The sequence below is a fragment of the Salminus brasiliensis genome, chromosome 12, assembly GCF_030463535.1.
Source record: "Salminus brasiliensis chromosome 12, fSalBra1.hap2, whole genome shotgun sequence".
In the NCBI taxonomy this organism is placed as follows: Eukaryota; Metazoa; Chordata; class Actinopteri; order Characiformes; family Bryconidae; genus Salminus; species Salminus brasiliensis.
The window spans coordinates 28,922,057-28,934,965 of record NC_132889.1 but is presented as its reverse complement, the minus strand read 5'-3'; the positions used below and the strand labels follow the sequence as shown (position 1 = coordinate 28,934,965).

At 42.0% G+C, this 12,909-nt stretch overlaps 1 protein-coding gene across 1 annotated transcript; it reads right to left on the bottom strand.

The window, feature by feature from the left end:
* Nucleotides 1–1,264: 1,264 nt before the first annotated feature.
* nlk1 (nemo-like kinase, type 1) lies at nucleotides 1,265–12,778 on the bottom strand. Its single transcript, XM_072693980.1, has 11 exons — nucleotides 11,210–12,778; nucleotides 10,983–11,112; nucleotides 10,503–10,558; nucleotides 9,887–9,993; nucleotides 9,062–9,147; nucleotides 8,756–8,965; nucleotides 8,080–8,181; nucleotides 6,749–6,835; nucleotides 6,136–6,334; nucleotides 5,132–5,225; nucleotides 1,265–3,704 (listed from the first exon to the last, which is right to left on the bottom strand). Exons 1-11 carry the CDS (start codon nucleotides 11,521–11,523, stop codon nucleotides 3,656–3,658), a joined length of 1,434 nt encoding a protein of 477 aa, XP_072550081.1. The 5' UTR covers nucleotides 11,524–12,778; the 3' UTR covers nucleotides 1,265–3,655.
* Nucleotides 12,779–12,909: the final 131 nt, after the last annotated feature.

The following is a 12,909-nucleotide window of genomic DNA, read 5'->3' as shown; positions in this document are numbered from 1 at the left end:
GTTTGATATGTTGTCAGATCAGAGTTCATTCCCAGGTCACTGTGGAAGAGAAATGACTAGAAGCTGATCATTGATAAGATTTTCAACAGTAACCTAATCATGGATGAAATGCCATGATTAGAAGATTCCCCAAAACCTCTTGATTTGATTATCTGAAAAATTCTTTTAAAAGCAGAGAGTGCTGCCTTGCAGTTGATAGTGGTCAACAGCAGGTTATAGGTTAACATTTACCTTTCTAATAAGGTGCAGGTTTTGGGACACCATTCAATCATACGTTAGGGACAAGGTTTCCCAGACTTTGGTTAAGCCTAGTTTTGGACTAAACAGCAGGGCAGTCTAGACGTATCCCCAATCTGGGTCTGGGAATTAAACTCTTTATGTCAAAAACAAAAAGTATCTAGACACCCCTCCTAATTACTGGAAATAGCTAATCACCACCCATTGCGGACACAGGTGTTCATCTGCACGCAAACACAGCTTGTATAGCATAATCTCCATGGAAAAGCATTGCCAATGGAACAGGATGTTCTGGAGCAGCTCCACATGCACCTAAGGTCACTATGCTCAATACCAAGCAGGGTGTAAAGCCTCCTAGCTTTAGGCTGTGGAGTAGTGGAACAGCCTTCTCTGGAGTGATGGAGCTCCAGCCAAAACCTTCAGGATGAGCTGGAGCGGAGACTTCAATCCAGAGCCATTATTTAACATCAGTAGCAGACCTCAAGTCCTCCCAGCAAAGGTCCAGCATCCAGTGAAAAGCCCTCTTCCTACAGTGTAGATGTCTGTTAGTACTTCAGGCTAGTTATATAGGTGTTCTGTCTGACAATTACAGAAGTTATTGATCTGTGTTGTGGAGTAATCTTTTGTAACGAGGTTACAAGGTTTAGTGGGCTGTGTATGAACTCCTACCTGACTTTATTCAGTCTAAAAAAAAAAAACCCCAAAAAAACAGCAAAAAAATAAAAAAATAAACAAAAAATAAAAGTGTGTTTGTAATATATATATATATATACTTATTTTTTTATTATGAATTTTTTTGCTGCTTTTCTTTGTTTTTTTTTTTAGACTGAATAGTCAGGTAAGAGTTCATACACATGTTCATGAAACAACTTTTCATTTTTATATATATAAATATAAATAAAATAAAAAAAAGAATAAAAAAATAAATGAAAAGTTGTGTGTATTTATTTATATTTATATCTTTAAAAAAAAAAAAAAAAAAAGCAGCAGCTACTGACCATTCAGCTGACGAGGCATGTTGTCTCCAGTGTCTATTTCTTTATTGACTATTTCACCCTAAGCCAACCTTTTTTTTTCTTAGAAATTTCAAGTATTTGTTGTGAACACAAAAGTCTGGAAAAACAACCTCATATTCATTTAAATGCAAATGACGAAATAAATAAAATAAAAACCAAAAAAAAACAACAAAAAAAAAAAACAAATAACAACCATCTTTTAAAACAAGTTTTCAATATTACCACAGCCATAATAGTCATTAACACAAAATATCAAGTATTCTGTTTCATCATAAAATGTCTAAAAGTTCTATGACCTCTTGACTAATGCAAATCTCCCCATTAATCGAAACTTCTTCACTCTGTAGTCGGCAGTCAGGACAAGGAAGCCAGACCCAACGTTTCTCTTCATGTCACTACACTGCTAGATCTTCTACCAACACAACAGCAAAGTGGCCAAACAACATAACCATAAGATATTTAAAAGAAACAAAAGAAAAGAAAATAGTCAAATGAACTAAAATTGGTCACAATACACGGACAAATGCAGAAGAAAACTCAACATTTTCCTATGGTCAAAATTAAATAACATCACAAGGTTTTGTAAAATCATCAAACTCCTGAAGTACTGCATCTGGAAATCCCGAAGCGAATATACACATGCGGATCCGTTAGAGGGGACATTCTTGAGGAACAGTCCGGTAGAGCGCTGTGCGGTCGTGTGCGCAGCGACACCTAGTGGTGGCCAACATGCACTACAGTCTCAAGCCTTTTAGAGCACGACGAGCCTTCCGAGTCTTAACGCAAACAGCACCAGGAAACGGCCGCAGCGGCTCGGCTCGGCTCGGCTCGGCCCGACCCGGCCGAGGGTCCTTGTTTGATTTACAGTCTAGTCTGTGATATGAAACCTGAGCTCAAGACTATTTATGCTTAGAACTGACGTGAAAACAATAAATGAACAGCAGCATTTTTCCTTTCAAAAGCGATCCGAGACGAGACCATGAGCCACTACACCCCCAGAGAGAGCTAAAGAGGGAGAGAGAGGGAGAGAGACCTAAAGAGAGAGAGCTAGAGAGAGAGAGAGAGAGAGAGAGAGATGTAGGGGTAGTGGTTCAGTGGCGTGGCTCTGCAAATTTAGATATTAGCACAGACCCCTGTACAGTACATGGTTAATAGTTGGGTTTAGCCTAAACACACTCACAGCCAGTGCACAGTGGATCTACTGAGGTAATGAGAATGTGAACAGCACAACACTGCATGTCTCCTACACTCTCCAGTCCTGAACAATGTACACACACACACACACACACACACACACACACACACACACACACGCACGCACGCACGCACGCACACACGCACGCACGCACGCACACACGCACGCACATACACACGACAAGTCCGACGAAAGACTGCCTCTCTTCACAAGTGGACAAAAAATAGCCTGATAACATAATCTGGCAAATGAACGACACAATTAACAAAAACATTAAATCAAAAAGGGAAAAAAAAAGGACGTAAATAAAAGGTTCTTTGAAAACACACTGCAGTCAATTAAACTACGCAGTTCCTTACACCAAGCTGAGGGGACATATGCATCCAGACAAAGCACCTACGTCTAAAAGATGTGCTTTCAGGATGCAGACATTTATTACCTCAATTACAGTACTCTAACAGCGTCCTAAACTAACGACCGAGCAACAAAGTCAGGCAGGAGGAGAACTGTGGTATCGCAATTATAAAAGTGACTACACTTACAGCATCAAAGAAAACAGAGGGGACATAAAATCAAGGTTTTCGCTATGTGGAAACTAAGCAACATTAAAAAGATTGGTGGTCAGACTAAAGAACCTAAAGGAAGAGCTTATGTGAAAAGGGATGGCGAGAACGTTAGGAACCTACTTACTCAAGAACAGTTAAGAACTTCTACGCGCAACACGGTAACACATCGAGACTTTCACAGAGAATGAAGGAACAGTGAGAAGTTTCTGAATGGCAGTTGAAGCCCACAAAATACTAAAACCTTCCACCCCCAGATATTGGTATTGCACACCATTGAGGGACTTCATTAACACAAAAGTGTTGTCATCAGACTCTCAACTTCAATCCATGAAGTCTTTTTTTTTTTTTTTTTAACAAAATCCAGTTTTTCATAATCCTCGATTTCAGTCAGTATAAAAATGTTCTCAGCAGCATATTTCAGTCATCACTTGGAAATATTGTCTTCAGAACCGGGTATGGTAGTTTTTTTTTTTTTGTTGTTGTTGATGATGTTAGGATGTTCTTCCTGTGTCAGTCTCACCAGATCATCAAGTCTAGTATTTCAGACCCGGATCATCCAGCCAGATCCAAAAGCAACTTGTCAGTCATCTCAAGCACATGCTCCTATAGTGAACTACTGTTTTACAACCAGGTTCTTCATTTCATCTCTCCTCCTTACGTGATACTTTTGAGGAATGCCAAGCGGTGGACCTGAGAGGGGAAGTGAAGGAGAGAGTGAAAAAGCAGACATTTAGCAATGCTATTGCTAAATATGTTCGGAACAGGGAAGGTACATTTGCTGTCTGCTGTTTGTGTACCTGAGGGGTTACTGTTGAAAAACACACACTGCCAGGTCCCCCCCATATCCCCCATAGGTATGCTTAACAGTACAGCCCTATTCAGGGCTCGTCATCCTAAACGATGAGTGTCATTTTGTCCTTTCAACAAAAATCAAACCACCTTGTTGATTTGATTAAAGCAATGTTTTACCATCTTGACTGTCAATAGGTCTCAGTATATTCTAAAAGGCTTACTTTGCTTTAGCTCAGCTATAGCTGCTTTTCTTGCATCTCTGTCGGGATACGTTTCGGCAAAAGTAGTATTGGTTCTTGCAAAATCTTTGACTTTTTAATGAGGCTTCTGCTTAACTCTGCTTCTCATCAGTCAGCATCCGGTTCAAATCTACCTGTCCTACTTTACATGGTGAACATAAATGCTGCACCCTTTAAGGTGGAATGGGAAAATTAAATCCAAAGAAGGAGCTGGCACACCAGAAGCGGACTTGAGCATCACAACTTTGTAGTGTTTGACCGTTTCTTCTTGTAATTAAATACATCAGGAAACAAGCTGGAGTACTTTATACAAGCAAATGAGTCTGCTCACTCGCCTCTAAATTGTTGGTTAGTGCATATATACATTATATATATTAGCAACTAAACAGAAGAGACTGCTGTTTGCATGGCTGTGTAACCAGCAGTCTATGCTCCACTGTTTAGGGTTGGTGCATTAGAAGCATTTAAAGCCATTTCTACAAACTCCAGTTTTAAAGATCTTTTTTTTGGTAAAACTGTGATTGAAACAAAGTGTGTGTTAGAACATGCTATGTCAGATAAGCCTTATGTTACCGCAAAGTAGGATCATTTTATTTTTGACCTAATAACTGCAGTGGAGCCTCAAGAGGCCTCATGTCGCCAACCCCTGGCCCTTTTCAATTGGGATTAAATTAATGTGGGTCCTGCTTCATTCTTCCTGTTATAGGGGGTCTATATTTAATTTCTGTGATTTTATTTAAATGCTTTCAAAATTTCAAGACTCACAAGGGCTTACCGTTTAAAAAAAAAAAAAAAAAAAACTGAGAGAAGAACAAAATTAGTTTTTTTCCCACAACAACCTTTGGATAAAGTCATCATCACATATCACATGAAGCAGTGCCCACACCAAGTTAAATATTACACCTCAGCAAAATATTCTGATATTACAATGCATTTTAGCTACAGTGTACTGTGGTTGTTACAGCTTAAAGTGGATTTAGATTCGTTCATCTGCTATTTGGAATGTAATAAATGTAACCAGCAAAAAGGTGCACAACTGCACTTTCTCTCTCCAGTGAGGTTTAATAGTTTATTACTCTTCCTCACCTGATGAAGGTTTTGAAGGCCGCACTCTGGGGGTTAATGCACAAAGGCACTCGTTTGCCTTGCTGGTGCTCTGTGATGAAACGATGGATGAGCTCTGAGAGAAACAGAGAGAGAAATATATTAAAAATAAATACATAAAACATAAGACATTTGTAATAGAGGAAATGTGTTCTCCCTTTCCCCAGCCTAGTGATGATTCCTTCTGATTCTTTATGTGTACACATGGCAAGGGACTTGTAACAATGGTTAAAAGACAGGTCAAACTAAAAGAACAGGCTGTAATAGCCCACTATATATTGCCGGTCATAAAAAACAAACAAAAAACACACTTCAACGCAATATTTCATCCATCCAAGATACTGCACTCTACAAATAAGTCAATTGAGTACACACGCATGGCTCACATTTTAGAAACACAACCATTTTAATAAGCAAAATCAGAAAGAAATACATTTTACACAGAATACAATGCTAAATGTCTGCAGCTTTTTTGTACAGATTTGTTTTGCCTCTGGGGATTTTTACTCTAATAAGCTCTAATAATATTCCCCAATACTTACATTCAGGTACTCCTGAGAAAACTGCATTTACTGAAAAAGGGGTGGTAATTATGAGCCTGTGAATACTGATATGCCAAGGAACACAGCTGCACACCAATGACATATTTAGTGAAAAAGCTACTCGTCAATCAAAATGTGCTGCAGGTCACGACCAGATATTGCAATGCACAGACTGCAATAATTTCTGACTGGTCAAAGCCCATCTTCAGTCAACATTATATCTGTGTATTTGATGTTGTTCCTGGGCGCACTTATGCTTATATTTGCTTTGTTTTTGTTGTGCTACTCTAGATCACAGAAATGTGCATGTTGGCACACAACCTCCCACCCCCTTCTCCCTCTAACTTCATTGCTTGTTTCCATACATATGAGCCATATGAGTAGGCTGTGTATTAAAGTGCAAGATGCAAGAGAAAGCAAAACAGAAGTTGAGCAGTTAGTCACCTTTGCCCTGCCAAACAGAGAGCATGCTCTCTTCGTAGCTGTGGCTGAATGGACGCTCGGCAGGGGGCTCAAAGTCACGGGTGTAAACCCTCCCGCTGGGAACAGAGTAACAGCACTGACACATGCAGGTGTGATACCGCAAACGGCCCTCATCCAGGTACGGGTGCGAGAGAGCGTCACTGCCGGAGATCCGCTTAGCCTGCAAGCACAAACACATTATATACATATACTCTGAAAGCATTATGAAGCACAATTTATAAGAAGAGTGAACAACAAGTCTGATTTGCAATTTTATACCATTTCTAGCTAGTTAATCAGCTGGGCTTGAATCGAACTACATTGTTGTACGAAGTACATTCATTAAATTGCTAACCATTGAAGAGCACCCATACTACAATTTTAAATGACTGGAAGTCTTTGCAGTCACATAAATGCTATTTTGTGGGGCTTTCTTAAAGCATTTTAGTTGCAATTAGTTCAGCATCAAACCCAAGAACTGATACTGACTGCTTTGATGTCCATTTCCCCCAAGACTCAATGACTCAAATGCAGAGGAAGCTATCGGCACAGAAACTGGTGATAACGAAAGATGTGTGTCTGTATATGTACTCACTGGATCAAAGACTAGCATGCGGCACAGAAGATGAACAGCCTCATGGGTAGCTGCGTCTGACAGCATATACAGAACCGAGAGTGAGGGCTAAAAGAGTGGCACAGAGGGAGACAAAGAAAAATATTGAATGGTGTTAGCAAACGAGTAAATATGCAATTCCCATACAAGCTATGTTAAAGTTACTGAGCTGTTGAGTCTGTTGAGAAAAGAGGGGGAAAAAGTTCAGCAAAAATGTGGAATTCCTTATCTGGAAAATCACCACTTAAATGATCATTGCTCAGAGCAAAAACATTGAGGAATTCTCTGCGTTCACTCACAGGGCAGCACAGGCATATATTTAACATGCCATTAGGTTCTTTTCATACACGTGTTTCTCGCTCTGGACCAGACTCACATTCTTGTTTTTGTAGGTGAAAGTTCCACACAATCCCTACCAACATCAGCTACAGCCAATTTGCACCAACTCCAAAACTATTTGCTCAGTTTCAGTCAACGTCGTTTGTAACAGGTCAATCCAGCCCTCGGCAGCCTAGTGTCTGGGCTGCAGTGTGACAAATGCAACTATGCATGAATATAAACGCTATAAACATCAACCCATTGGCACCACGCCTAATGCCAAGAATAGGCTATGGGTTTATAAAGTCTGGAATGATGATGCTCCATCCAATACTTCTGACATGAGTTGACATGGTGATCATTCAACATACCTAAACTCGCTAACGCTCTAGTCACTAAATGCAATCAAATACTCAGCAATGCTCAAATTCTGTAGAAAGCCTTCCCTGAACAGTAGAGATCAAATAAACTTTGTAGCTTTTTAAGACTCAAATCCAGTTTGGTCACAAATCGAGTCTGAAATAGCACACACTCGCTTTGTGATGCCATGCTGTTAGCGGTGTTTCATCTTGTGGGTTAATAAAGTTTGAGTAGTTTGAGCACAACAGCCTACTTCTAGAAGCTGATCCTAGGTAAAATGCGCCAATACATTTTTTTTCAAATCTTAATAGTTTAAAAGAAAATATACATGTATATTGGATTGGTATTGATGTCAGTATCGGAAAAGAAAACGCTGTACTGTACTCTCTCTACTGCCAGAACACGCCTACATGGCATCAGAACAGAAAAGGGACATCATTTGCTGCTCAGGTTGAAGCTCTGCCCAAAGCTCTAAAACATTTAGGTGCCCAGCAATCCTCCATATAAATGAAATGCAAGTGCATTAGAAGAGCAAATGGTTACAGAGGTATATGGCTCCTTTGTGGCCTAGGGAACAGTACAAGAGATCATAAACCCATTTTGCAAAGTACATTACTGGAAGCCAGACACTTTACCGGTTTGTGAGGTCCTCTTAGGATGTGTGCCCGAGCGCCCTCACATGCAGATGCCATGGCAGACAGTGGAGGAGTGCCCAATAGATCAGTTATCAGATCCAGCTACAAAAAGACAACGTCAGATCCAAGATTTTAGCAAGATCCTTTATCTAAATTGATTTCCCTGATCTTTACTCATTTTACTCAAGCCATTTATGAAATGAACTTCTCTCTCTCTGCGTCTCTCAGTAGCTACATAAGATGAAATTAGAACACTTAACATGGGCCTTGGTAATAAAGTCGACTTTATTCATCTGCGCTCATTTCGTCAGCACAAAGTAACCAAGGACAAGCAGTGCATAGAGATCCAAATATGTTCATAGGAGGGGGAAAGTGGATTGAAAAAGGGTTAAATCACAATTTATATAATAATTAGGGCAATGTAAATTAGCAACCAGAGAGAAAGCACATTCACGGTTTTAAAGGAAATTTACAAGTGACCCAATTTTGCTACACTCTATATGAATAATAAAATGATTACAATTTCACAATACTAATGGAGGTCCTGATCTCAAATCAGCTTTGCCAAATAAACCACAGTACATGTAAGAATATACATATGTTAATAAGGTACAATGTTAAAATGGTAATAGCTATATGTCCACAATGCAGAGTGCATTCAGCTGTCAGTCATTACCTGCTGGATGGGGCTCTGAGCCTGGAAGAGGATGCGGCGGCCCAACAGCTCTGCAAAGATACAGCCCACGGACCAGATGTCTATAGCTGGGCCGTAGTGTCGGGAGCCCATCAGAACCTCAGGGGCCCTGTAGTACTGAGTCACCACTTCCTGGGTCATGTGACGGGTGGGGTCGGGCTCTTCTACTCGGGCCAACCCAAAATCGCAAATCTGATCAAATGGAAAAAGAAGCAGAAACATACTTGTTACTTGTACCTAAAATATAACCTCTAATAAAGCAGAGAGCATTGATAAACTGGTCCATACCTTCAGCAGACAGTTGCTGTTGACCAGCAGATTCCCTGGTTTGATGTCTCTGTGCAGAATACCAGCGGAGTGCAGGTATTTCAAGCCTGAGAGAGATAAAGGACATTGCACTTGAGCTTCTCTCATAATAATTTATCCCATAATAAATAAAGTCTGTATGGACATGTAATGAAAAGTTAATTAACCCCCCAAAAATTATTTATTAAAAACGTTCTGGAACTGGCTTTATTATGCATTCTCTCTCTCTCTATCTATCTATCTATCTATCTATACACACACACACACACACACACACACATGGTATCACTTAACACATTAAACATAGAATTTTAATATTGCTTTTATCTTCAGTGTCAATGTCCTCCATAGCTCTTTTCAGCACTCTGGATACATCTAAAATGAGTTACAGTTAAAGGGTTTACTTGCTTAGGTATGAGCAAACGTCATCAGCTTAGTATTAACTCAAACACAAAGCATTTTGGTATACATTCAGCTCCTGTGCAGTAAGCTACTTTGGTTTCCATAAATTCTGAGTGCATCCAGTGCCCTTAATTACATTCAAACTCCGCCTTACGATTCAGACACTCACAGAAAAATGTCCGAAAAACTCAATAGTGTCCTTAAACGCAAATAGGGAGCCATGTCAGTCACAGCCTGTCTCTGCAACAAAACTGTTCCTAGACCACCAACTCTTTTTCCACAGCAATACTACTCTACACTTCACAGAGAGGCTTTTATACCCCCTTCCCTGAGTTTGCAGACAAACAGGTTCAGCATGTAAAGTCAAATAAACCCAACCCCACCACAGGTTTGATTCTCACTCACCCCTGAGTATCTGGTAGAGGAACACTTTGATGTGGTCGGTAGTAAGAGGCTGAGGAGACACAATGACTTTGTGCAGGTCACTCTGCATCAGCTCTGTGATCACATATCTACAGAACAATTACAGTTAAGGCAAACACAGCTGAGAACATAGGAACCAAATACACACCCATTACTCTACACTTTATGTTCAAAGGTTTAAAGATGAGAAAGAGTATTAATACAGGGAAACAGCCTCTAGTCCTCTAGGGAGGCTTTATACTAGACGAAACTGGTGTTAACAATCACTTATGGATCAGAAACACCACTCCAACTCATCCCAACAGCATTCTGGTTGGTGGTCCATCACCTCAGAGAAAGCAGGTACACTGCTCCACAGCCCAATGCTTTGGGGTTTGCACCCCTCTAACCGACATCTGGCACTAGGCATGGTGACATTCGTCCCATGTGAGATCCATGTGGCACGCTTATCAATGGAGATGAAACACGCAGCGATTGCTTGTGTGTCAATGCTTGTCTCAGCAGTAAGCGCACCTTATGGCAGCCAAATTCACCAATTAGAAACAGTGTCTGAATACTTTTTGGCCATACAGCGTTAAAAGGTATATGCTAAGGATACATCTCTTCAAAGCAGTCAATCTGTGGCGGCTGCAGAATGTCCAAAGCAGATAACACCTGCGAACGCAAAAAGACATGATCAATCTTTACCATCAACACCCAATTAAGAACATCAACGACACTGTATTTGGTAAATGGCATTTTAGTACTCATCACTAACCAAACCGGGAACCTTCCCATTCTTTCCCCCAAATTACTCTACCTTCATGATGAGATCACTGCTGCTGCTCTTAACATTATTAGATTAGAAACCAGATATTCAAAAACAGCTGTGTTCATTTAAAAGGGTTTCTATGACCAAGATGAATGAATTTGTGGGCTCTGTAACTTTGAAGAGAATCAAATGTTTAGGCTGAATCTAAGAAGGGTGTTATGACTCAGGTGTGGGAATTTGTAGGCTGTGCAGCATGAATGAGACATAAACGTCTCCCCTGAAAGTTGGAAGGGTGTTATGACTCAGGTGTGGGAGCCTCAAACTCACATTGTCGTGTTTGAAGAAGCACAGCATCCGCAGCTCCCTGAAGACACGCTTACAGGAGACCAAATTCTGGAAGACATTGGGCATCTTCTTGAGGGCCACCTTCCGCCCGTCACGAGGGTCCGTCACTGACCTGACGGAAAGATGAACATTACAGTTGGTGAAAACCCAGGGCATACTCTTCTCACGCCATTTCAGCGTTTCAATCCCAACAAGATGACAGCACTCACCACACTACGCCGAAGGCTCCATAACCGATCGGTCTATCGGGCTCCATTTCAGCCGGACTTGGGACCTCGCTGGCTGGGTTGCTGTGAGGCTGTGGAACCGCGGCCCCTCCGCCTGTGCTTCCGCCGAGAGATGCCGGGTGCCGTGGGGCGCCTGCGGGCTGCTCAGGCCCGGCTGGGTTCTGGGTCGCGCTTAGGCCACTGGAGGTAGAGCCAGTCGTGCTGTTCACACAGAAATACTTGTGGCCTAGCTCCGATCCAGGGAACAAGTTAACGTTTCCACACACGGTTGGCCGAGCGGACCCATGGAATGCCATTCTATTAGAGCAAGCCCACTGTCGAAACGGGTTGGCGACGAGCAGCTATGCTTATTAGTCCCATTAAAACGCAGAAGTGTTGTAATGAAACGAAATAATAAAATACGATCAATAAAAACGGACAAGCCCAAGTTGCCGGAACAGTCTCTCGGCCGCGGACAACTCGATTACGTTCACTTGGCTAACAGGCTCAAGTTAGCTAGCTAGTGAGTTGCATGAGGTACGATTTGCTAAATCCCGGAGGACTAGCCAAATTATTAGACTTCGTGTGTTACTAGCTATTATACCAAAGCAAATGAACACAAAAAGAGCCTATGAGGTGGGACCCGGCACGGCAGTATTTGGTCGCCAAGTTATCTAAGCTAGTCAGCTAATCACACTCCGAGGGCGACGGGGCAGAAAATGTCATTTAAAACGTTCAACAAACGCCAAACTGCTCGATTTTGCATCGTCAATATGATCTAGACGTATCAAACTCACGATTACGTGAATGTTTTTGGACTACGCTGCAGAAAGAGAGACGGATCACAAGCCCGAGAGTGAATTCAGTCCGCTTCGATCATCTTTGTTTGCTAGCTAGCTAACGTTAGCTGGCTAGCCGGGGTCTTGGTACTTGGTAACCAACGAGCTCAGCAAATGAGTCTGTATGCGGTTGGTGGGTCGGTTATCGCACGTATTTGGGGTTGTCCACACATCTAGCAACAGCCTCGCACTTCGACCTGCCTTGCAGCTTCAGTTAAACGGCAAAACATCCCTGATATTTCGCTGGAAAAGTGCCGGGAGGAAGGTCGGTCGCTCGGTCGCTCGGTCGCTCGATGGAACTCCAGCCGGTAGCTAGTGCTAGCTAGCTTAGGCTCCCACCAGCTGTTACTAGCTAGCTACCTAGCTTGGTTAGCCTGCTAATTAAACCGCTACGTGACCCATATAGGCTGTGTAAACGCTTCTGCTCCGAAGTAATATGGCAAGTCCAGTTTCTTCGGGAAATCCGCAGACTAGGAGGGAAGAGTTGCGAAAAGAAAGCAAGCCTGAACTGACTAGTTGTCTCCCCGCTAGCTACAGATGTTCGTAAAGTTAGCTAGCTTTAGCAATTCGCTTCAAAGCAACCCGGCTGGGATCGCAGCACTGCAGCAGTCCGGGTTTACCAGAGGAAGATCAGCGTTATGGATGCATGTCGATCCGAGTGCTTCATCGCTGTGGCAGTATTTCCCCTCAGTTCTGCCTCTCGCCTTCTCCTTTTCTCAAATCAGCTGTTTGAAACAGTGGCAGGAGGAGGAGTTGGGAGAGGGGAGGGAGGGAGGGGAGGGTAGGGGAGGGGGTACGAAGGGAAAATGAGAGGATGGGGGAGGGGAGGACCACCGGCGTAAACAAGGCAGGAGGCGATGTTTA